A 24321-nucleotide genomic window follows, 5' to 3' on the forward strand; every position below is an offset into this window, starting at 1 on the left:
TCTTATTTCAGCAAGATATTTAAAGCCTGAAAACCAGAGAAGTCCCTTTTCTGATGATAAATCTTGTGAAACTGTGAGACTGTTACATGCTTGGCTCATAAAAGATTAATATTTACTAACATGACATTAAGCATTTTTTAAAATTATCTACTAACTTATGATTTACTTCTGTGAATTTGGATTTATATTTATGGTTCCTGAAAAGTCTCAATTTTTTTTCCAGATTATCTTTTTTAATATCTGTATATTACTGTTTGTAAGGCCAAATATACATATTTATTCTCATGTTTATATTCTTGTGACTTCACATTTTAGCTTATTTTTTCCCTAGTTTCCTATCAATGTTTATTAGTACTTCACCCGGACACAATTTTCTGAAAATTTAGGTTAACAGGGCAGTAGCACATATGTAAATCAACATGGACAAGTCTAATCCTGCACCCTTTATGAACTACTGAATGGAACTAGGACTACTCATGTGAGGTGAAAGCCTGCTTATCATTATCATGGAAAAGGCTAGAAACTTTAGGACAAATTTTGCTGTTACGCCCATATAATCCATTGAACCCACTGTGATTCCCTCTGATAACTGATTATAGTAAAAAATGGCACCACCTCATTCAAAAGATATGCTCCCTGATTGTAATTAAAGCTATGTCTGCTTACTTTAATAAAAATCTTATTTCTGTTCCTATCTTTTACTGTTGTAAGCATTGCAGAGATAATGCAACCATGAAGGAAAGAGTTTTAATGCCTTTTCACACATCAATAATAGAGCTGGTCAGAGAAACTCTGACAAAAAACCATATTCCATTAGAATATGTGGTTCCATCTAAATCTAAACACTTTGTGAAATCGAGTGATTTCACAGGAATTTTGTTTTGAAAGAAAGTCAGAAAAAAATTCTGACAACATCAAACATCAGGGTTTTGACATTTTTGGAACCAAGTATTTTTAAAACATCAAAATGAAACACAAAACAAAAAAGTTCTGAATTTTCCTTGTGGAGAATTTCTAAAATTTACTATTTTCATTCCAGTTCAGAATGAAGACAAATTTCAAAACCTTTGCGAAACAGAATGTCTGTCCTACACATAGCAGTAATCGGCAATTGGTTATTAAATCAGTCACGTTTATGTAAACCCACTTAAGATAACTGGGATGCACAGGTGTCATGGGGGCATAATCAGAAGAGAGCAGGATGTAACAGAGAGCAGATTTTATCCTGTGGGATGTTTAGCAGTGGTTTTATGCAAAAAGGAAAGAATTCAGGTTTGTTTTTAGAATCGCAGGTAGCGTATATATAGTTTCAGCTTTTGACGTCATCCTGAGGTCAAAGCATGGTGCTGTAGCACCAGGAGTTTGAACTTAAAGGAGGAAAGAAAACAAAATATGGAAAGCCTAAGGTTCTCATCCTGCCATTACCTCCACATGGGCAGACTCCCACTGACATGCAAGGCTCATGCAGGCTCAGGAGTCTGCTTACACGGACACTAATCCACCTCCACTGTGGTGGCATGAACAGGTCTAATCGATCAATAGTGTCCAGGCCCTCCATGATGAGAAATAAGAGTTATAGCTAAGGAAACTAATTTTCTCTTTAACCAGTCTTCCGTGGTTTACTGTTTATCATCTCCCATCTGAATATGCAATTCCAAACACAGATTTTCAAAAATTCCTGGGAAATATATTGTAAGCAGGGTCTGATTGAGTTCTCCCCTGACATTAAGTGATGAACTGAGGGAAGAGACTTTAGGAGCACACTATTTGCATGGACACACCTACTCTGCTGAGACATTCAGCAGACAGAGCTGCACTGCCAAAGTGATCAATTTTGGCTGGTTTTGGGTTACAATTTATTTTAGTAACTCTTTCCTTAACCTGTGTATTAGATCATTTTAACAATAGCTTTAATAAAAATGCTTGAAATTGAATGCATGGACAATGAAATTTGTTATCCCTATTGTATGAGTAAAGGGCAGCAGAACTGAAGCCCTCATTGAGGGGGTCACCCTAAAGTGAACCACATTCGCTAAGCCGGGGGTAGGAATGCCAAATCCAGTGAAGATGAGAGCAGGTAGGGACAGGTGTTTGTACCTGATAGTGTGATTCTGCCTAACAAGACCTAGATACCATTTGACTTTCCTGTATCCCGTGTTTAAAGACAAAGCTGACTGAACTCATTTGAGAGTCCTTGTTTCTGTTCAGTGATTATCAGAGCTGAAATTGTTGATAAGCAGATCTAGGGGCTAAGACTTAGACCTACCATGGGGACAGTGTAGCGTTGCAGTGAAAGACAATGAAGAGACAAAAAGAAAAGGAGTACTTGTGGCACCTTAAAGACTAACAAATTTATCTGAGCATAAGCTTTCATGAGCTACAGCTCACTTCATTCTTACCTGATCACTCTCTTTACAGTGTGTATGGTAACACCCATTGTTTAATGTTCTCTGTGTATATAAATCTCCCCACTGTATTTTCCACTGAATGCATCCGATGAAGTGAGCTGTAGCTCACGAAAGTTTATGCTCAAATAAATTTGTTAGTCTCTAAGGTGCCACAAGTACACCTTTTCTTTTTGCGGTACAGACTAACATGGCTGCTACTCTGAAATGAAGAGACAGTTTTTCTGCTACCCAGAGATATCACTAAGAGCTGGGTTAAATGGTGCAACCTCAGAACTGTCATCGCAGAAGTGCAGTGAGAAAAGCAGCAACAGCTGAGATAACAGCAGTAGTGAGCACCCTGTGGCGGAACCAGTGTTGAGTGGGGACAGAGATAAGAGCTGCAATGAGCTACTTGCAGAGACAATGGCAGTAAAGGTGGCATAGCTTGACCTTGCCTGGGTTCATCTCCTACCTCAGAGGACCCATCTCTGAACTCTGGGTCTTTGCTGACCGAGGACAACCACTGTGAGTGGGGTGCAGCAGAGGGGACAGGGAGTGGTACATTAAAGGAACATTCATCAGATTTTCACACTGCAAGGTCAGAAAGTGAGGCAAAGGATATTGCCAAACGTATTGTGGGGTGGGTGTTTGCTTATGGTTACATGCTTCTGTACTGTGGTTATAGTGTTTTCTCAGTTAATGCTTGGTTCCCTTTCAGTAATCAGTGCTTGTGAGTGGGGAAATATTGCCTCTTAGAGGTGGACGGGGTGGTGTATAGTTTTCCCAGATCACTGGGTGGGGGCTTGAGCTGTTTTGCATTGTTAAAAGGAACCCCTAGATATTGAACGTGGCCCTTGTTGCTGCTGACTCCACCTGGCAGGAAGGTTATATATATATTAAAAACACTTCTGAGGACCCTAATCATAGGGCTCTACGGCAAAGTAATCCAGAGATGATTTAGGACCAGACTGAGCTCTAGCCCTACATGAAGCCTCTCTCCCTTGTGTCATTGCACAGGAGCAGAGGTGGATTTACAGTGAAACAGAGGGTGCCCTGGCATGGGGCCCCCCAATGACAGGGGCCCCTGGGCCAGGCAGCTGCGGGGACAGAAGCTTGGTCCTGCCAGCTCCTGGGGCTCCTGCTGCAGGCTCCGCCCGCACCAGCAGCCAACCTCTCCCCTCCCCCGCCTCTTCTCCACCTCCTCCCCCGAGTGTGCCGCATTCCCACCCCTTCCCCTTCCCTCCAGTGCTTCCCCCACCACCGAACAGCTGTTTGCCAGTGCTCAGGTTGCTCTGGGAGGGACAGGCGGAGCCACAGGGTGCTCAGGGGAGGAGGCAGAGAAGAGACGGGGGCAGGGGCGGGGCCTTGGGGAAGGAGGTGGAATCGGGGCAGGGCGGAGCAGAGGTGGGACCCCGGACTCCCCCTGCACATACCTCCCCCCCCAGTCCCCTGCCATGAGCCGCTCAAGGCAGGAGACTGGGAGCACCCCAAGACCCCAGCCCACACCGCCAGTCCCCTGTCCTGACTCCTGCACTACCCTGCCCTCCCTGACTCCTGCACCCCCACCCGGAGCACCAAACGGGAGCTCCTGCACCCCCCCACATTCCCACCTACACCCCACACACCCAATGGGAGCTGCCCCAGGTAAGCGTTCCACACCCCAACCTCCTGGCCCAACCCTGAGCCCCCTCCCTCATTCTAGCTCCTGGCCAGGCCCTACATGCCAACCCCCAGCTCACTCCTGCATCCTAACTCTCTGCCAGACCTTGCACCCTCAGCCCTGAGTCCTGCACCCCCCACACCCACCCAGCCCCCTGACCTCCCTGACTCCTGCACCCCCTTATACATCCCCAGCCTTGACTCCTGCATCCCCTCAAACATCCCCAGCCACCTGCCCTTCCTGAGTCCTGCACCCCCATATCCCCAGCCCCCTGCCCACCCTGACTCCTGCACACACACACACACACATCCCTATCTTCATCCCTCGCACCAAACGGGAGCTGCCCCAGGTAAGCACTCCACACCCCAACCTCCTGTCCCAGCCCTGAGCCCCCTCCTGCACCATAAGTCCTGGCCAGACCCTGCACCCCAATGCTTTTTTACATTTTTTTTAATAAAGCACTCTTATCCAAAGCGCTTTACAATCATTAGCTAATGGTACAAACAATATTTGGAAAGACCATTACGTGGTCCACCGAGACCCTCAGCAATTTTCAAGTGGTCTGTGGAAAAATAAGTTAGACTACAAAAACAATCAGGGTACCTCACTTTATTTTCATTTACTTCCTATTACTTATAGGAGGAGGATGAAGAAAAAAAGAATAAAAACGGGGGAAGGGGAGGAAATAAGAGAGAATGTTCTTTTTCTTGGCTGAGTCCCAAGGAGGGACCCCAAAAATGAAGCTGAGCACAGGGCCACAGGAACTCTCTGCTACTGTACAGGAGCTGGGCCCAACAAGAGTCCAGGATAGCACCTCCAGTTACTATAATCATGATTTGAGTTATGTAAACATAATTATCAGGTTACACACCCAGCTGTATCAATTAGCTAATAAGTTAATATTAATGAAAACTCCATACAAATACATACACATATAACTCAGGGATGGGCAGGATGTTGCCATTTCCCTGCCTCTGATAGGGTTCATCCACTCTCAACATTGTTAAACAATACCTACCAGAGGAATCTAATCTCTGGAATGCTCTAAAATGACACCTGAAGAGTAATTTTTTGACTTTGCAATCCAGATTGCAGCAGGAGTCAGGTATTTTAAAAAAATACCTAGGAGAAGATACTTTCCTTACAAGCTCTTTATCCCTTTCATCATCCTTTTCAAATTACACCCACTGAACACTTTGCTGTACTATCAACATATTAAGTATATTTTTCAGGAACAAAATATAAATCTTTCCAGTGAAGTAAACATAATATAAACTCATTTGCCAAGTGCTTTTGTCTCCTCCCTGACTTATGATTGAGCTTTTTTTAAATGAAAAAAATAAATGAGATTTTCTATTTCCTCACCCTCCTCTCTCAAGCCCATGTACCTGTGTGATTTATCATGGACTGAGAGGCAACACTGAAGACAAAGACTAAATCAGACTCCATACCTAACTGTGAAAGAACCTTGTTGAAATATGAGGAACTGATCTCTAGATAAATATTAGTTATTACATTGTTTTCTCAATTTTGAACCCATATCAGATGTAATTACATTGGGCAGTTATTTTATCTGGGAGTGGAGTTACACAATCAGGTTGGACTATGTTGCAATGAATCACCTCCACTTTGGCCCTAACACACTTTTCTACCCTTAACATGCACACATACCTGCTTCAGAGACACATCATGCCTCAGGTTGGATAGGAACCAAAAAGGCTCAGAGCAAAAAGAGTCCAGCCTGTGGAACAGGCACTGCTACACAGTGAAACCTGCTTACTCATTGATAGCAGCCTGTGTGTACAGTGCTCTAGGCTGGGGGATACTTAAAGAGTAGTCATGTCAACAAACAGGATTGAGCCCATAAGGTCTGATTCACTGGAGACATGGAGATTACTTACTCCATAAGTAAATACTTCCAAGCTTCCTTGACACAATGAACTGAGTGTACAAAAGTCACCACTTTTGCTTACAGAAGTTATTTATAAAAGCAGGTGAAAAACTTTGTCTGGCTTTGTAATGAAATTATCACATTAAACCACAGACACTATAGGCCTGTGCCTAGGGGCCCAGCTCCTGGTGACTACATCACAGAGAGTCTTCATTATTAAAAAAGTAAGTTTCTAACTTCATGATTGTAAAGCAAAGTATGTAAAGAAGACATGATGAAGGGTTCATGCACCTGAAAACATTCAGGGCACACCCTGAGTGTTGTGTTGGAGCAGTGCACACACTGCTCCTTCCAAGGACATGGACCATGGGAAGTCGCCCAGAGGACATGAACCGTGGGAAGCTTCCTTGGACTGGGGCTCAAGGCCTGAGAGCAAGGACTGTAGTAGATAGAGGCTGGTAAATAAGAATATTAATCAAAGTCATATTATTCCCTTTGTTGTTTCCTTTTGCGGTTGGAGTATGTAATGCGCAGGGGGGAGAGAAATAAAAGAGAGGGTGGAAAGCTGACAGGCAGCAGCCCGTCGGCAGACCAGCCTGCTTGCTTGCTTAAAGCCTTGTTCTGTCTTGTATTTAAACCACAACAACTGGCGCCCTCAGCACTCACCTTGCCCGGCAAGGGTTTCAGACGCATCACTCATCCACTTCGTGGATCCCGGTGAGTATTTTTCTTCGTGGTAAGTATGGGAAGCTCCATCTCTGCTTTGCAAGTGCAACACCGCAATGAGCTACAGTATTTGCTGCGTAAGGCTCAGCATGATTGCCCCACTCAAGAACTCACTCTCCTGCTACAGGAGGTGAGTGCCCAATGCCCGTGGTACCCGGAAGCCGGAACCCTTAAGCTAGACGATTGGGAGCAGTTGGGCCAGACATTGCACAAAGAGCCTTGGGCACCCGTGCAGGCTTTACATGCCTGGCACCTCTGCCGCGACGCGATACAGCGTGTCACCTCGGAAAGGCCCTCCCTCGCGCCAATAGAGAGGCTGGTGATCTCACCACTCCCGTCCGCTCCTGCAGCCATCCCCCCTCCTGGCGATGCGACACAGCGTGTCGCCTCGGAAAGGCCCTCTCCTGCGCCAATAGAGGAGCTGCCTATCTCGCCACTCCCGGCCGCTCCTGCAGCCATCCCTCCTCATGCTTCGCCCCCAGTGCCTCAATTACTGCCGCTTCCTTTGTCTTTCCCTCTGGAGCCGGTGAGTGGTCACCATCCCCCCGTGGGGCCCCATGCTCCGGGGCCCCCCGGGGGTCGTCCGCGTCTGCTCAGGGGCTTTCGCTGGTGCAACAAATGGTTCACACAGCGAAGACTCGCTCAGATATTACAGCAGAGGAGCTGGTTGATCTGGTCTCAGTTTGTCCGGTGACCTGGCAGGATGATGGCCAGGGCAACCAGCTTGCAAACTGGGTCAGTTTGCCTTACTTGGTGATCCGAGAGGTAAAGAAAGCGATTCGCGAGTTTGGCCTGACTAGCACGTATGTACACGGTCTCATTGAAGGGCTAGGTCCTGGGTACACCCTGGTCCCAGAAGACTGGAAAGTGCTGTTGCGCATGATGCCGACGCCCAGTCAGTATGTTATTTGGCTTAGTGAGTATCGGCAGATGGCGGAACGCCAAGCCCAGGTATATAGAGAGCAAGGTGTCATTTATGAGCACTTGGCAGGGGAGGGCCAGTTTGCTACCGTTCAGATGCAGTCTCAACTCCCTCAGGCCGTCTTCCCCATTATTTCCACCTGCGCCCAGCATGCCTTCCGGAAGGTCTCGGATTCAGGCAGGCCTACTAAAAGCTTTGCCAGTATCTGTCAGGGTGCATCAGAGTCCTTTATGGATTTTACCAACAGACTGCAGGAGGCTATCCTCCGACAGGTGGATAGCCCTGCAGCAGCTCAGGAGATCCTGTTAAAAATGGCGGTTGAAAAAGCGAACGAGGATTGCCGCCATGCTCTCCAGGCGGCACAAGCCTCTGGAATTCTAGAGCTGTCGGACATGCTGCGGGCGTGCCAAAACATCGGAACCCAAGTACATAAAGCTGGAGTTCTGGCTGCCGCCCTACGAAAAAGCGGAAAGGAGGGGAAGCGTTGTTATCGCTGTGGTAAGGAGGGTCACTTTCAGCAGGAGTGCCGCTCCTCGACGGCGCCCGCTCGCCCCTCAAAGAATGCCCCAAGTGTCGGAAGGGCTATCACTAGGCTAATCAGTGTCGTAGCGGGTCGGGAAACCACACGACGGGTCCCCCCCGAACCCAGGACCAAATGGGGGTGTTCCCCACTCAGACAACTGTTCCTCTGCCTTAAAATCCATAGACTCCATGAGGGCGGCGACTGCCGAAAGTGTAGGGCTTGATTTGATTATGCAGGAGGACGCTGATTTTCAGTTGCCGGGGCAGGTTTGCACCATACCTACACAGGTGACGGGACCTCTCCCTGCCAGATTTGTGGGTCTGGTTCTCCCTCGTTCACACGCTGGGAAACAGGGTTTTTTTTGTCATCCCAGGGGTCATTGATGCCGATTACACCGGCGTTATTAAGATTCAGGTGTGGACCCATCTTCCGCAGTCTCTCCCGCGTGGACGGTCAATTGCACAATTGATTTTAGTCCGCTATCAGGTGCCAGCCGCAGAGGATCGGGCCCGGGGCAGGAGCGGCTTTGGATCAACCCTGTCTCAGTTGCCCTCTCACAACACGTCCTCTCCACTTGTTGCTCTAACAATGTTGGTCCACCCCTCGAAACCTCAGTTAACACTTCTCTTAAATAATGTTCCTTTTACAGGGCTGGTGGACACTGGAGCTGACGTTACGGTGATTCGTGATCCGGAGTGGCCGGTCAGTTGGCCAACAGTTCCTTCTAAAGAGTTGTGGGGGATCGGGGGTAGCAAACCCTGGCGCCAAAGTTTGTCTTGGGTCACGGTCTCTAAACCAGGAGGCCGTGCCCTTGCTACGATCCGCCCTTTTGTGCTCCCTGTCCACCTCAATATTTGGGGCCATGACTTACTTGTAAAGCTGGACACCACCCTCGATATTAATATATAATGGCCCAAAACCCTCCCTCACCCACCTTGCCCTCCGCATTACCATTGGTATGGCAATCCTTAGAGCCTGTATAGATTGACCAGTGGCCCCTCCTTCTAGAAAAGCTGAAAGCGCTTCATTCGCTTGTGCAACAACATTTGCATGCACAGCACTTGGAGAGCTCCACTAGTCCTTGGAACACCCCAGTGTTCGTTATTAAGAAAAAATCTGGTGCATGGAGGCTGTTACATGATTTAAGGGAAATAAATAAACGCATCCAACCCATGGGCCCCTTGCAGTTTGGGTTTCCATACCCGAATTTAATTCCTCAAACCGACCAGCTTTGTGTGTTAGATTTAAAAGATTGTTTCTTCACCATCCCCCTTTGCCCACAAGATCGCGAAAAATTCGCGTTTACGGTGCCAGAATATAATAATCAGCGACCCTCTCAAAGGTATCAGTGGAAAGTCTTGCCCCAGGGAATGCAAAACAGTCCAACCTTGTGTCAACTTTTTGTGGATCGGGCCCTCGCCCCTTTTCGTGCCCGATACCCCACACTAAAGGTCTACCATTATATGGATGACATTTTGCGTAGTGGTCCCCAGGTCACAGCACAACAGCTTGAATATTTGTCCCAGATTCTCGGCCAAAATGGCCTGTTAGTGGCACCAGAAAAAATTCAACGCTCTTATCCCTACCAATATCTCGGGCATAAGGTTTTACAAACCTATGCTGCCCCTGTTCACCCGGAAGTGGTCCTACCCCAACCCCTAACCCTCGTTAAATTACAACAAATTTTGGGTCATTTAAATTGGATTCCACCCTACTTCCGTCTCCCCACATCGATGCTGCAGCCATTGTTCGAGCTCCTACGTGGAGCTCGGGCACTGGGCGCAGTTATTGCCATCACTGAGGAGCACATTGCCTGCATTCAACAGATCAATGCAGTATTGAGTCAGCAGTTTGTGGATAGACTCACTGAGGTTCGTCCCCTGCGGTTAGTTCTCCTTTCCACCCCTCATACGCCTACTGCTGCTCTGTTTGTACCTTGTACAGACACAGCCGTCTCTATTATAGAGTGGATATATTTGTCTTCCACTCCTCCTCGGAACATTTATCCTTATTTAGACGCCCTGTCCGACCTTGTTCGTAAAGCCCGCCACCGTGCAGTGCAACTCACGGGCACTGATTTAGTTGCCATTATGTTCCCCTTGTCACGTAGTGAATTTGATTCCTTGTACCACACCTCCTTGGCCTGGCAGGTTGCTCTTTGTGATTATGTGGGAGAGATCTCTTATAATCCCCCAAAAGATCCTCGGTTGGTAATTACACAAAAGGTGCCACTAATCGTACATCGTCTTAGCCGCTCTCGATCTATTGTTTCAGCTGTCACTCTTTTTACTGATGGCTCTCCACGTTGCGGTGTTGTCACCTATCAATTAGGTGACCCCCCTCGTTGGCATTCTCGTTTTACGCTGCCTTAGCGTTTCGCGCAGTGCTCAGAACTGGCTGCTGTTATTTTGGCCTTTCAACTTTTTGCTGATTGTCCCTTTAATTTAATCGTGGACACGCATTATGTTTATCAGGTAATTGATCATTTACCCCTTGCCCTCATTACCCCTCAGGTCGATGCGGACCTTCTTCGCCTGTTTTTGTACTCACAGTATCTTATCACCACTCGTAATTTCCCTTATTTTGTTGCTCATATTCGCAGTCATACCCCTCTGCCTGAGCTACTCACTGAGGGCAATGCGTGCGCAGATTGCGCGATACGTGGTCAGGTAAATTCCCTTTTTTCTGACCCCCTTGAAAGCCATTCCTTTTTTCATCAGTCTGCCTCTGTTTTGGCCCGACAATTTCACATTCCTGCTGATCATGCACGTTCTATTGTTCGCTCCTGCCCCCACTGTGCCGCTGCTGCCCCTACCTTTTCTTATGCCGTTAACCCCAGAGGCACCGCAGCGAATCAGCTGTGGCAAATGGATATCACTCACGTGCCACAATTCCGCCCCATTCGTTTTTACATGTTTCCATTGATACCTATTCGGGATTCCTCTGGGCGACCCCACAGCGTGGGGAAGCCACTCCCAAAGTTATTCACCATTTGCTAGCCTGTTTTGCTGTTATGGGTTGCCCGAGCCAGATAAAAACGGATAATGCCCCAGCCTATTGCTCCACAGCCCTATCCACCTTTTGTGCCCAATAGAACGTCCGTCTCAAACACGGGATCCCTTATAATTCCACGGGTCAAGCCATTGTTGAACGTGCAAATCGCACGCTAAAAACCTTGCTCGACAAACAATTAAAACAAGGGGAGCTGCGTCTCCGAACCTTAGGAGACATTCAGCAACAATTGCATATCCTTTTGTTTACTTTAAATAATTTAACGCTGAATGCAGATCAGCAGACCCCCGCGGATCGGCATTTTCACAAATCCGAGGTACTGGAAAGACCGCGTGTCTATTACCATCAGCTGCCCGATCCGCAATGGCTGGGCCCAGTGCCTTTAATTACTTGGGGGCAGGGATATGCTGCTGTGTCTCTCCCTGCAGGACCGTTGTGGGTTCCGGCCCGGTGTGTGCGACCGGCACTGAAACAGCATGGCGTGGCACCAGGGGCTGTTGAACCCCATACCGGAGTTTCAGCTGACCTTGGAGGAGAACGCAGTGCCTCCCGGGTCAACAATGGCGGGACGGAGACGGAGGAGACGTAGCGTCCCAAGCCAGCCCGTGACATGGGGAGCAGTAAAAGCATTGGTCACCGCGGCTCAACGAAGGCTGGCAGCAAACCAACAGCCAGAGACTCCTGAGACTCTGTTTGTGGCAATTCTCGCCCAAATCACTGCTAATTCTGTATTGATTGTGTGCCTTTTGTGCCTGCTATTTCCTGTAGGGGTTGGCTCGGGAGCGCTTCCTCCGTTATGGGCCCGAATGACATATAACCTATGGGAAAGATTGGCTTCAATAGCAAATGTTACCCACTTTTGTTTATCTGATTCTGTAGCAGCCGGACAACTGTTAGGTACATGCCTTATTCCAGTATGTCATCACCCTGAGGAAATAGAGAATGAGACGATGCTCGCTGCTTACGTGAATCTCTCTTCCCAGTACTCTGGCATGGCTAATTGGGGCCCAGACAACTATACTTTGCCTCAAACGGCCGTATCCCTCCACACAACGTATCCGGCCGGGGCCAACAATGTCACCTGTGCGCGTGTGGTCAATTGCACTAGTACAAAGGTGCCCTTAGGCTGTCAGCAAATTTCTCAAACTTTTTTAAATTGTTCCCAAGCCGTGAATGCTTTGTACAATTATGGCCGTATCATCCTACCATCACGGTGGTTTTTTACCTGTGGCTCATGTTCCTTTAGTTATATTCCTGCAAATTTAAGTGATGGCACCCTTTGTTGCCTCAGTAGAATGACACTCATTTTGCCTTTTGCCGGCCAAAAGCGCAGTAAAAGAAATACACCCCTTTCAGAAGATTGTGTCGCAGATGTCAATCTTCTCAGTCGCTCTGAGTATACCGCCTTAGCGGCCTCTATTGTTGTGGTCCCCGGGCTTGCCACTTATACGGCAAGAACTTTAAATGCCCTGGCGTGTTTTGTGGCAAAGGCAATTAATACAACATCCCAGGCAATTGCCCTACTTAACACGGAGCAGCATGAATTAAGGGATGTAATTTTGGATAACAGAGCAGCCATTGATTTTCTGCTCTTGAAACATCATCTAGGCTGTTCCACGTTTCAGCATAAGTGTTGTTTTAATTTAACTGATAATAGTCATTCCATAGAAACTAGATTGGCCGAATTGGCCAATCTTACAGCACACATATGCCAAGATCTGGGGTTTGAGGGCTTTTGGAATTGGCTTACAGGTTGGCTGCCCTCTCTAGGATGGCTGCGACAACTTTTCGGTTATGCTGTATTTGTGATTGTTGGGCTTATTTTTTGCTGCTGCTGTGTACAATGTATTCCCTCTTTGTTAAGGCTTTGTAGAGACCCGCCCTGGCAGGCTCCCCAAGTTATGTCCTTGTCTGTCCGGGAGTTAAATCGCTTGCAAAAGCAAATTGATGGCTACCATGAGATGGCAAGCACAAATAAACAAAAAAGGAGGGGATGAAGGGTTCATGCACCTCAAAACATTCAGGGCACACCCTGAGTGTTGTGTAGGAGCAGTGCACACACTGCTCCTTCCAAGGACATGGACCATGGGAAGTCGCCCAAAGGACATGAACCGTGGGAAGCTTCCTTGGACTGGGCTCAAGGCCTGAGAGCAAGGACTGTAGTAGATAGAGGCTGGTAAATAAGAATATTAATCAAAATCATATTATTCCCTTTGTTGTTTCCTTTTGCGGTTGGAGTATGTAATGCGCAGGGGAGAGAGAAATAAAAGAGAGGGTGGAAAGCTGACAGGGAGCAGCCCGTCGGCAGACCAGCCTGCTTGCTTGCTTAAAGCCTTGTTCTGTCTTGTATTTGAACCGCAACAACATGAACTGGGCATAAGTGATGTAGTGACACCTGCCTGAGGACTTGTCTTCACTGCACTGTGATCCACATTTGAGTTAACTTCTCTCAAATTAGCCTAGCTTAAAGGAGAGCAGTCACACTGCAATACAAGACTCAAGCTGCACACAGTGACTGTATTAACAGCACAGAGTGGTTGAGTCCCCCCATATTACTAGCTCAAACAGCAGCAGCACTTAGGCGTCACTTTAGTCCATACTCTCTGATGGGCCACAGCAAGCTCAAAGCACTTCTGAGCTAGAGATTTTGTGTGTGCGCATAGGAGTCAGGTTAGGTACAACACAAATACTAACACTGCAGACCACCAGTGGAACAATTGCTCTGATGGATGTACAGTACACTCAGTATCTGTACGGGGAAATAATTGCAAGACCATGGGTATGTCTGTGTGATGTTTTTGCAGGGGACAGAACAGGAATGGAGTCTTAGAACTTAGTAAGTAATCTAGCTAGATATGTGTTAGATTCTGTTTGTTTAAATGGCTGAGAAAATAAGCTGTACTGAATGGAATGGATATTCCTGTTTTTGTGTCTTTTTGTAACTTAAGGTTTTGCTTAGAGGGATTCTCTATGTTTTGAATCTAATTACCCTGTAAGTTATTTACCATCCTGATTTTACAGGGGTGATTCTTTTTTACTTTTTCTTCTATTAAAATTCTTTCTTTTAAGAAACTGAATGCTTTTTTTATTGTTCTTACGATTCAAGGGTTTGGGTCTGTGGTCACCTATGCAAATTGGTGAGGATTTTTATCAAACCTTCCCCAGAAAAAAGGGGGTAAGATTTGGGAGGATTTTGGGGAGAAAGATGTTTCCAAATGAACTCTTTCCTAATAATAATAATAATACCAGTGTTAGACAGCGAAAGTCCAAGGGCAAAGAGTAAAATAGTTTGTACCTTGGGGAAGTTTTAACCTAAGTTGGTAAAAGTAAGCTTAGGAGGTTTTCATGCAGGTCCCCACATCTGTACCCTAGCGTTCAGAGTGGGGAAGGAACCTTGACAACAGTGTTAGACACTAACACAAGATCCTGCTGCCCAAGAATCAGCAAGTAAAACAGACTAGATCAGTTTCAGTGTCCCAGATGAATAAAATATAAAGATCAATTTTTAAAAATCATCATAATAGTTAGATATGTAAAAGTCTTACCATATCACCAACTCCATTCCTGTTCTTTCCATTTTAATATCAGGGTGTTGTTAATAATATTGACAAGAATTTTCTTAAATATAATTTTCACCTAAAAGTATGATCCAGGACCCTAACCTGCAAAACACTTATGTAGACGTTTAACTTTATTCACTTGGGTCCTGATCCTGCAAAGAGTTACAATCATGCTTAAACTTCATGTACTGTAGTCCCACTGACTTCAATTCTGTGTTTTAATTGAAACATTCTCTTGCTGTGTTTATTTCAATGGACTGCACACGGTGCACAAATTTAAGCACATTTTAGTCTTCACAGAATTAGGATCTTGAGTAGTCCCACCTGTAAAACTGGTCATGTGAGTAAATTTGCATACCTGCATAAGTATTTGCAAGATAAGGTTCTAAAACACAGAAGGCTCGATCCTGAAGCATTGAAGTCAACAGAAGTTTTGCAATTGATTAGGGGGAGCAGGACTGGGCTATGACCCCACTATAAAATGGGGGATCTCTCTACTGACTTCCATTTATACTAGTTTAAGTGAGGATAATCAGTTCCAGATAATTCAGTGCAGACTGTGCAATACAAACATTTCCTAAACAGCTACTGGTTAGGAGCTACCTTCCTGTGTGGTCTCTTAAACAGTTTTTTTTTTCTAGCCTTAATTTGAGGACAATAATTAACCAGTATACAGGCTCTTATTCTGGGAAATGTGACTAGTTCTTAACAGGGTGAGATTATTATAAATTGTAACACCTCAGAAATCCTGTGTGTAACCCTCACCATCCCAAGTATGTAGGGATGTGATAATTATAAAGGTGGAAGATAGTAAGACATAAAGGCTTGATTTTTCAGAAGTGCTGAACCCCCCATGAAGTCAATGGGAACTGAAGGTGCTCAGCACCTCTGAATACCAGGCCGGAGGTAGCTCCTGCCCCGGACAGCAGCAGATCACAGCCAATGGATTAAAACAGCATTTTAATCTGAAATGCTACTTCGTGCCCCAAGACATTTTTGAAGCATCAGCTGCCTGCTACCGAAGGTTTCGCGTGGGTGCCCGGAGTAGCCCCAGGACCGCTACTGTTCACCCGGCCCGGGGCAGTGTCAGCAGCCCGGGGAGGACAGAGCGACACCTGCGGCTCCCTCCTGCCCCAGTGCAGCGAGGGGCCGGGCTGGGGGCCCGGGGTTGTGGCCGGCAGCCCCCAGCGGGGAGGGGAGCTGAGCAGGTGCAGAAGGCGGCGGCCGTTGGGAGGTGACTCCCCCGGCACCTGAGGGGGACCCCGGCGCGAGGGCGGCGGTTGGCAGCCCCGAGGGCTCGCGCCCCGGCGGCTCTCACCTCCGCTCCTGCTCCAGGCGGTGAAGCAGACAAAGGAGAAGGCGGCGCTGAGGCACAGAAATGTCACGATGCTGCCGGGCTTGAGCCTCATCTCCCCGCATGCCCCAGCAGCAGCAGCAGCCTCTCCTCCAGCGACCCTGCGCCCGCGCTGGCCCCGCGGCTCCCAGCGCTCCCCCTGACCGCCCGCGCAGGCTCGGCCGCCCGCGGCCACGCCCGCCCCGGCAAGTCAGCCCTCCTTGAACTCGCCCCGTCGGCGGCGCCCACCTGGCAGGGCACTGCCGCCCCCGCCCTCCAGCGCGCACCTCCTGGCGGCGCTGCTGCGGCAGCCGTCCCGCTCCACGCTTCCTCCAGCCCCTCGCGTCTCTCGGGAGCCCCCAGCCGCGCCCTGTTCTGCTCCGAGGGGCTCGGGGGCCGGCGAGGGACAGCGCTCCTCCTCTCCCCGCCCCTCTGCAGCTAGCAAGGCTGCAATTCCACCTCCCGCCCTGCCCCATGGCCAGGCACTCGCTAGCGGCCCTAGCTTCCCAGTGCTATGCCGCGTCACCAGGCTTGCTCCCGCCTGCCCGGCTGCGCTTCTCCAACTCGGGAGCGCAAGAGGCCGCGGAGCCGGTCAGCGCTCTCCTGGAGGAGGAAGCGTACAGTCAGCCCGCGAGATCAGTGTGGGCTCCCCCGCGCCTGGTCCCTATTTACTGCATCGGAGAGCTGTATTCTTCCGTGCGAACCAGGATCTCCCTCACACCACAAAAGGGACAGGTGTCAGGGGTAGGAATGAACCACGCCACATACACAAACATGCTCACGGCACCCAAAGGAGACAAAATAGTATCTTTTATTGGCCCAGCTGCTGCTGGTGGGAGAGACAAGCTTTCCAGCTACACACAGCTCTTCTTCAGGTAGCTGGAAAGCTTGTCTCTCTCACCAACAGAAGTTGGGCCAATAAAAGATACCTTGTCTCTCTAATATCTAATATCTCTCTAATATCTAACCCTGGAGTTGACAGGGCTATAACACCACTGCATATAAACTCCCAAAGAGGCAAGTATTGGACAAGTACTAACCTGACTATTCACTCAACTGCAGAAACCCTGTAATCTTCCCCAAGCTCTGCTGACAAATTCCTGGGACTTGAACCCCATCCTAGCTGCAGAAACTCTCTCCACAATCTCCCACTGACACAAGTGCCTGGTCCAAAACTCTTCCCCACTACAGAAACCTTCATGACCTGAAGGAGTACTTTTGGCACCTTAGAGACTAACCAATTTATTTGAGCATAATCACGAAAGCTTATGCTCAAATAAATTGGTTAGTCTCTAAGGTGCCACAAGTACTCCTTTTCTTTTTGGGAATACAGACTAGCACAGCTGCTACTCTGAAACCTTCATGATCTGGTACATTTATTTAAATGTGTGATGTTTGCCACACAAGTCAAAATACCATAATTGTTACCCAGCCCTCTACAAACACATAGAAAATATCAATACCGCTATTGTATTTGGATTTGAATGAACAATCCTTATCTCATGTTAAAAATATGCTTACCACTGTCCATAAGTGCACCAGAAAGCTAACGTTCTCTCTCTCTTTTTTTTTTAAAGGAAAATTAGGTACACAAAACTGGGTTAATGAATTAGAATTTAAAGGTCTAGACACATCAGTGACATTTCTCCCCATCTAACTCAGTTCTCTCACAACATATGCATAAATATTAAGATATACGTTTACCTCTATCCATATGCGCAAACCCTTCTGTCATTGTACAGTGCCTAGCACACAAACACATAAGAGAACTGCCCAAAATCTTTATCTATATGTACTTATAATACGGCCAAGTTATAGGGGCAATGGGAACCTTAAATTTGGAGCTTCCCAGTTTTCACTGAGACTTTAAATTTTAATTGAACCATGTTAGTTTAAGTCTAATTTCTATAGTGAGAAAGGCCCCTCCTAATCTTCCTTTGCACCTTAACAATGGGCGATCTTACCCCTCACATGGCTTTGACAACTCTATTTTCACCAGTTACTCCCAAATCTCTCTCTCCACTCTGGATCAGTCTTCTGCAGTCCAATCCCAGATCTTTGCCTGTCTTTCTTACCAGAGGCGGATTTACAATGAAACACACAGTGCCCTGGCACGGGGCTCCCCAACTACAGGGGGCCCAAGGGCTAGGGAGCCCAGCACCATCCAGCACCCCCTGCAGGGGGACCACGATGGGGCAGAAGCTTTGGGGGAGAGCAGGGAGGGAGCTGTTTAAGAGCTGTGCTGGAGGCACAGTGTGCGATACATTCTCCCAGCTGGTGAGCTGGGCTCCTGCTGCCTCCCAGGGCTTCTGCTGCTGGCTCGTGCTGGCAGCCAGGTGAGGCAGGCAGGTGAGGGGCCAGCTGGGGGCATGCTGTAGGGGAGGCAGCTGCACTCCCCTGGTGGGGCGTCTGTCTGCACCTGTCCTGCTGCCCTGCTCCTCTGGACGCCAGGCAGTGCAGGTGCAGTCCCTGGCTTGCACTGCTGCTGGCAGCTCCTGGAAAAAGGCCAGAGGAAGGGAGCAACAGGCCAGCAGAGTCTCAGCTCTCACATGCTGCTGCCACCACAGCTCCCTTTGGCAGCAAACAGGAGTAGCAGTAGGGCAGGGACAGGTCCACCAGCCAGCCAGCCAGGTAAGGTAACCCAGCGGCCACGACTGGGACTGCCCCAGCCCTGAGCCCTTCCGCTCCGCGCACTTCCCCCTACACACCACACATACCCCCCAGCCACCTGCCCTGACTCCTGCACCCACACACACCCAGCCTCACCCACATCCCCTTCCCTGATTCCTGCAGCCCCTCATTCCCACCCCCACCCTGAGCATCAAGCAGGAGCTTCTGCATGCCCCCCATCCCCACCTGCACCCCTAGCACCAAACAGAAGCTGCCCCAGGTAAGTGCTCCACACCCCAACCCTCTGCCCCAGCCCTGAGCCCCCTTCCACACCCTAACTCCTGGCCAGACCCTGCACCCCAACCTGCTCCTGCACCCTAACTCTCTCCCAGGCCCCACACCCCAACCCTGAGCCCTCTTCCACATCTTAACTCCTGGCCAGACCCTGCACCCTAACCCCAACCCCACTGCTGCACCCTAACTCCCTCCCAGACCCCACATCCCAACACTGAGCCTCCTCCCACATTCTAACTCCTGGCCAGACCCCGCACCCAATGTTTTTTTATGTTTTTGTTTTGTTTTGTTTTTTTATAAAGTGCGCTTATCCAAAGCATTTTACAATAGTTAGCTAACAGTACAAACAATATTTGGAAAGATCATTAAGTGATCCACTGAGACCCTTAGAAATTTTCAAGTGGTCTGTGGAAAAATAAGTTAGAATACAAAAACAATCAAGGTACCTCACTTTATTTTCATTTACTTTCTATTACTTATAATAGGAGGAGGATGAAGAAAAAAAGAATGAAAAACAGGGATGGGGGAGAAAAGAGAGAATGTTCTTTTTCTTGGCTGCGGGGTGGGGTAGCAAAAATGAAGCTGAGCACAGGGCCCTACTAACTCTAAATCCACCACTGTTTCTTACATTTCTATTTAAACTCAGTATAGCAAAAAGTGAGCTCCTGATTATCTGTCCCCTGCCAAGGTATCCCCTTTCACTCTTTTACTTTGTCATTGTGGGCCACACAAACATCCCCCTAGTTAATCAGGCCTATAACCTGTGTCTTATTGACTCTGCCCTCTCATTGGATCAACATCCCAGGCTGTGTCTATATCTTCCTGCTTCTTCCTACACAAGATTTCAAAGAAGCCTTTTTTGCCTCTAATTGCAACACCAAAACTTTCCTCCAGGCCATTTCACACTGTGACTACTAGTACAATCTTGTCCTGTTCAGGTCTATTTGGTTGGTAAGATAATTTATGTGCCCTGTTCTTACAACATCCTACTCCTCAACAACCCTGCTTTGAGTCCTTCCCCTCTTATTTCACCATATCAAATACAAGCTTCTCAAGTGCGAGCCACAAAGGTACTACTGCAATCCACAAAACTCCCACTTGGCTGCCACCTAATCCTGTAGGAACCTAAATTCACTCAGTGCCTACATTTCTGCAGTAAAAGTTCCCTAGGTACCTATGTTTCTGCCTCTGACCATGTGCACTGCTGCTTCCCTCTAGGCACCTGGACACTTATGTCCCACCCCAAGCCCTAGAGCAATTTACAAACTAGGGAAGACAGGCATTTGGCTGCTTAACTCACCTGCAAGGGACTGATCCAGTAGGTGTGCTCAGAGGCCAGGTCAGGCCCCTCAAGCAAGCTTACACAAACCAGCTGGGGAAGGGTGGAAGAAGGATCAGGTCCTCCCTTATAAAACTAGCCTAGGAGCTAGGGTACTTCACTTAGGATGTGACATCCCCCACCCCGATTCAAGGCCCTCCTCCTGAGGGAGAGAAGGGATTTGTACAGGGATTGGCCACCTCTCGGGCAATTGCTCTACCCATTAGGCTACAGAGTGATTCTAACACTTTCAGTTGCCCAACTAATATTTATTAAATAATTTAATTAAAGTGGAACAATTTCAATATGACAGACTAAGGGAGACCCACATCAGAATATTCCATAGCCTAGTGGTTACAGCACCTACCTGAGAAGTGGCTGATCTCTGTTCCTATCTGTTCTGCCCCTCAGTTGGAGGGATGACTTGAACTGGGGGTCTCCTACATCCTGGCTGAGTACCCTAGCCACTTGGCCAAAGATTATAAGGGAGGGCTGCCGCTTCCTATCAGCCTCTTTTGATTTTGGCCCCACAGACCATGTAGGCAACCAAATGCCTATCTTCGCCTTGTTTACAGATCACAAACCGAATTAGGTTCTCCACGCAACTTGCATTTAGATGCCTATTTCTGAGATGGGCAAGGCTTAGCACACACCCCTTTCCTCAGCATGTCCCATTGGATAGCTTAGATCAGTGGTTCTCAAAGCCGGTCCGATGCTTGTTCAGGGAAAGCCCCTGGTGCGCCGGACTGGTTTGTTTACCTGCCGCATCTGCAGGTTCAGCCGATCGCGGCTCCCACTGGCCGCGGTTTGCCGCTCCGGGCCAATGGGGGCTGCGGGAAGGGCGGCCAGCATGTCCCTTGGCCCGCACCGCTTTCCACAGCCCCCATTGTCCTGAAGCGGTGAACCACAGCCAGTGGGAGCCGTGATCGGTGGAACTTGAGGACATGGCAGGTAAACAAACCAGTCCAGACCGCCAGGGGCTTTCCCTGAACAAGCAGCAGACTGGCTTTGAGAACCACTGGCTTAGACGGTTTCCCACCTAGCATGCTAGCTTTGTGGATCACAGTCTCAGGCTCCTATCTCTCCCCATTCATTGGGTAGGAGCCTTGGCACCTAACTCAGGCTTTGAAGATCACAATGGTGTTCCTGTGATTTTCTATCTTGGAATTGAAAGTACACATCACAAAGTTTAGTTACTCCCATTTAATTTAACATTTAAATAGCATTTTTCATATTCCATGCCGTGAGTAGACACCTTTCTTAGCTTGCTCTCAAACAGTCCACATACAACACAGAATCCCCAGAACCCTATTCCTGGGATCTGTTTTTTATTAATAGTAAAATAATATAAAGTTTAGTTCAAAACTTCACCCTAAGATTATCTATTCCTGAATTACCCCTACCTGACTGCTCAGTTCAAACCAGGGCTTAAATTCTCATAGCATATTTCCTGAAGTTTCCCACACCCTTAGGGTGACCAGATGTCCCAATTTTATAGAGATAGTCCCGATATTTGGGGCTTTTTAAAATATGGTTACCCCCCAATCCCGATTTTTCACACTTGCTGTCTGGTCACCCTCCACACCCTCTGCATTCAAGGCTCCGGGCTTCAGGTGCAAGGCAGGGTTCTTGGGGCTCCAGCCCTGCAAGGTAGGGGTAGGGGTGTGTGTGTGTGTGTGTCCACCAATGCACTAGGGCTCAAGCCCAATGGGATGCGCCAGGGGTAACTGTGGACCCCCTGAAATTGGCTCTCTGAACCCCTATTCCTGGGATCTGGTTTTTATTAATAGTAAAATAATATAAAGTTTAGTTCAAACTTCTCCTTAAGATTATCTATTCCTGAATCACTCCTACCTGACTGCTCAGTGATTAGAGCACACTCTTGAGAGATGCGGAAGACTACTGCAAACAAAGGGGGGAATTGAACCTGGGTCGCCAAGTGTGTGTTCTAACAAAAGCACTAGATTAGAAGTTATAAGGTGAGCACTCCTGGATTTTGAATGGGGTTTGATCTAGTGAATGGGCTCTGAGCACACCTACAGGCTCAAGCCTCACAGGCAAGATAGGCACTCCTCAACCTACCTTTTCCTGGTTTGGGAATCATGCTGGGGGTTAGGCAGGAGATAGGCATCCAGTGCATGCATATGCCCACAGGCAGAAATTTAGGGCCTTTCTACATGGTGTCAGGAAAGTGCTCCTGCCTCCTGCAAACTATATTTTAGAATGTGCCAGCAGCGCACTTAGAGCATTCTACAAATCACACCCCTCCAGAGCCCTTTGCTGGCATCATGTAGACAAGACCTTAGGCACCTACAGAACTTTTACCCTGAAAATGTAGGTGCCAAGTGAATTTAGGCACCTACAGCAATTGACAGCAGCCAAGCAGGGGTTTTGTGGATCACAGTGGAGCCTAAAACTGGGATTTAGGTACCTAAATGTGGGATTTGATGCCTAATTACCTTTGTGGATCTGGGCCTATTTTCCCAGGACTAAGCAAAGCAGAGTGCTTCAGTTCTGTTTATTGCTTTAAAATGCCGGTGTGGTCTTTGGCAGTCATTTCTTCAACCTGTTTGCCTTTTCAATATACTCAGAGCAATACAATATATTACTTGTGATCAGGGTAGTTGTATTAACAAATACCGAGTACATAAACTTCTTCTGGGCATTTGAGGTAATAGTTGTTTTGAATGGCAGTCACATCGCCCACGGAAAGGTTGGGAAAACGCCATCAAATCGCTAAAGGAAGCAGCTGGCTAACTAAATTAAAAACAACCATCTGACATTAGTAAAACACCACAATTTATTTTCCAAGTCCATGAAGGTGTTCAGCACCAGGAACATATAAAGAAGCCCAAAGCAACACCAGCCTCTGACACTTCATGCCACACTCCCAGTGGACATGATACATTACTTTTCAGAGAGATGTCACAAATATAACATGCACTATTTGAATAAATAGTCAAAATAGCAGGATTGGTTTGTATTAATTGCAGATTACATTCTTCTTTATTCTCAGGTATCCTTGGTTACTTAATTTGAAATGATCAAAGGCACCTAAGGGAGTTAGGCAGCTAACTTCCACTGAACATCAATGGAAGTTTGATTATCCCAACCTTCCTTTTCCATGCTGTCAGTATACTGACAATTAGTCTCTATATTAGAAAATGACAAATGTATATGGTTTGCCAATTTATCACCACCCATCCTGATAATCACATCAGGTCTGCATTTAATCACATGTCCACTCCTGATAAAAACAAATGCTTTACACAAGTCACATGATCTTGTGTAGTCTAGTTATAGTTTAGAAATTCAGAAATTAATATGGCCTAGGGAGCCACTAGAAAGGCTGGGATTAGAACTCAGCTATTCCTGCCTCCTAACCTATTCTCAGGGCATGGCGACACTTGCAGATGTAGAGTGCTGTGAGTTAAACCTGCCTTCGTAGAGCACAGTAGGGAAAGTGCTGCAGTCTGTCCACACTGACAGCTGACAGTGCACTCGCATGGCCACATTTGCAGCACTTGCAGCAGCATTGGGAGCAGTGCACTATGGGCAGCTATCCCACCATGCAGGTGACTGCAACATGCTTTTCAAATGGGGGGTGGGGTGCCAGTGTGGACAGGGAGTGAGCTAGGACGCCCGGGGCTGCTTTACTGCGCTGTAACTTGCAAGTGTAGCCAAGCCCTCAGTCACTAAACTAAGCTGCTGGTTGCTGGGTTTGTTTTGCTTTTAGCAATGAAAATACCAGTCTTCTTTAATCTGTATTACAAACATTTTACATTACTAATCAACTTGCTTGTCTCTGTTATGACGCCATAAAAGTGAACATATCTAGGATGTGGTTGGGCAGATTAAGCTGAACACATTGAAGTGGACGATGTTATAATTTAAAACACATTAAATTTTAGTTTATTTTCAGAGCCAGCTAGTAAAATTTATTATCATTTGTCCCCAGAAACTAATAAAATACCGAGACAACATACAGGAGAAAGTCTGGTGTAGGCTGTCAAAAATGCATTAGGTTAGTTATTAAGGTTTACTCTGAAGCAAATAGTTACTCAGAGCATGTTGAATTATGATGA

General features: G+C 47.5%; 2 protein-coding genes across 13 annotated transcripts in view; one reads left to right on the forward strand and one right to left on the reverse strand.

The window, feature by feature from the left end:
- MGAT4D (MGAT4 family member D) overlaps positions 1 to 16251 on the reverse strand; it is a 124325-nt gene extending 108074 nt beyond the window's left edge. Inside the window, exon 1 of one of the 8 annotated variants that reach the window (XM_077815282.1) lies at positions 16000 to 16251. In XM_077815282.1, coding sequence (XP_077671408.1) covers positions 16000 to 16090 — 91 coding nt within the window. In that variant the 5' untranslated portion in view covers positions 16091 to 16251. The remainder of the gene's footprint in view (positions 1 to 15999) is intronic. The other 7 variants (XM_077815275.1, XM_077815277.1, XM_077815274.1 and 4 more) reach the window with 7 other exon arrangements.
- On the forward strand, positions 2780 to 14193 carry LOC144264034 (endogenous retrovirus group K member 9 Gag polyprotein-like). Of its 5 annotated transcripts, none has more exons than XM_077815270.1 (3): positions 2780 to 2985; positions 6598 to 10583; positions 10712 to 14193. In XM_077815270.1, the coding sequence occupies exon 3, from the start codon at positions 11598 to 11600 to the stop codon at positions 13116 to 13118; it is 1521 nt and encodes a 506-aa protein (XP_077671396.1). In that variant the 5' UTR covers positions 2780 to 2985; positions 6598 to 10583; positions 10712 to 11597; the 3' UTR covers positions 13119 to 14193. The 5 variants fall into 5 exon arrangements, with proteins under 5 accessions (XP_077671396.1, XP_077671397.1, XP_077671398.1 ...); XM_077815271.1 differs by having other exon boundaries at positions 8759 to 8811; XM_077815272.1 differs by having other exon boundaries at positions 8759 to 8811; positions 11550 to 14193.
- Positions 16252 to 24321: the final 8070 nt, after the last annotated feature.

This window comes from Eretmochelys imbricata, chromosome 4 (assembly GCF_965152235.1).
Source record: "Eretmochelys imbricata isolate rEreImb1 chromosome 4, rEreImb1.hap1, whole genome shotgun sequence".
Taxonomy (NCBI): domain Eukaryota; kingdom Metazoa; phylum Chordata; order Testudines; family Cheloniidae; genus Eretmochelys; species Eretmochelys imbricata.

What these genes read in the sequence shown, in the direction of transcription:
- LOC144264034 (XM_077815270.1), top strand. Translation starts at nt 11,598, where the DNA reads ATGGCGTGGCACCAGGGGCTGTTGAACCCCATACCGGAGTTTCAGCTG.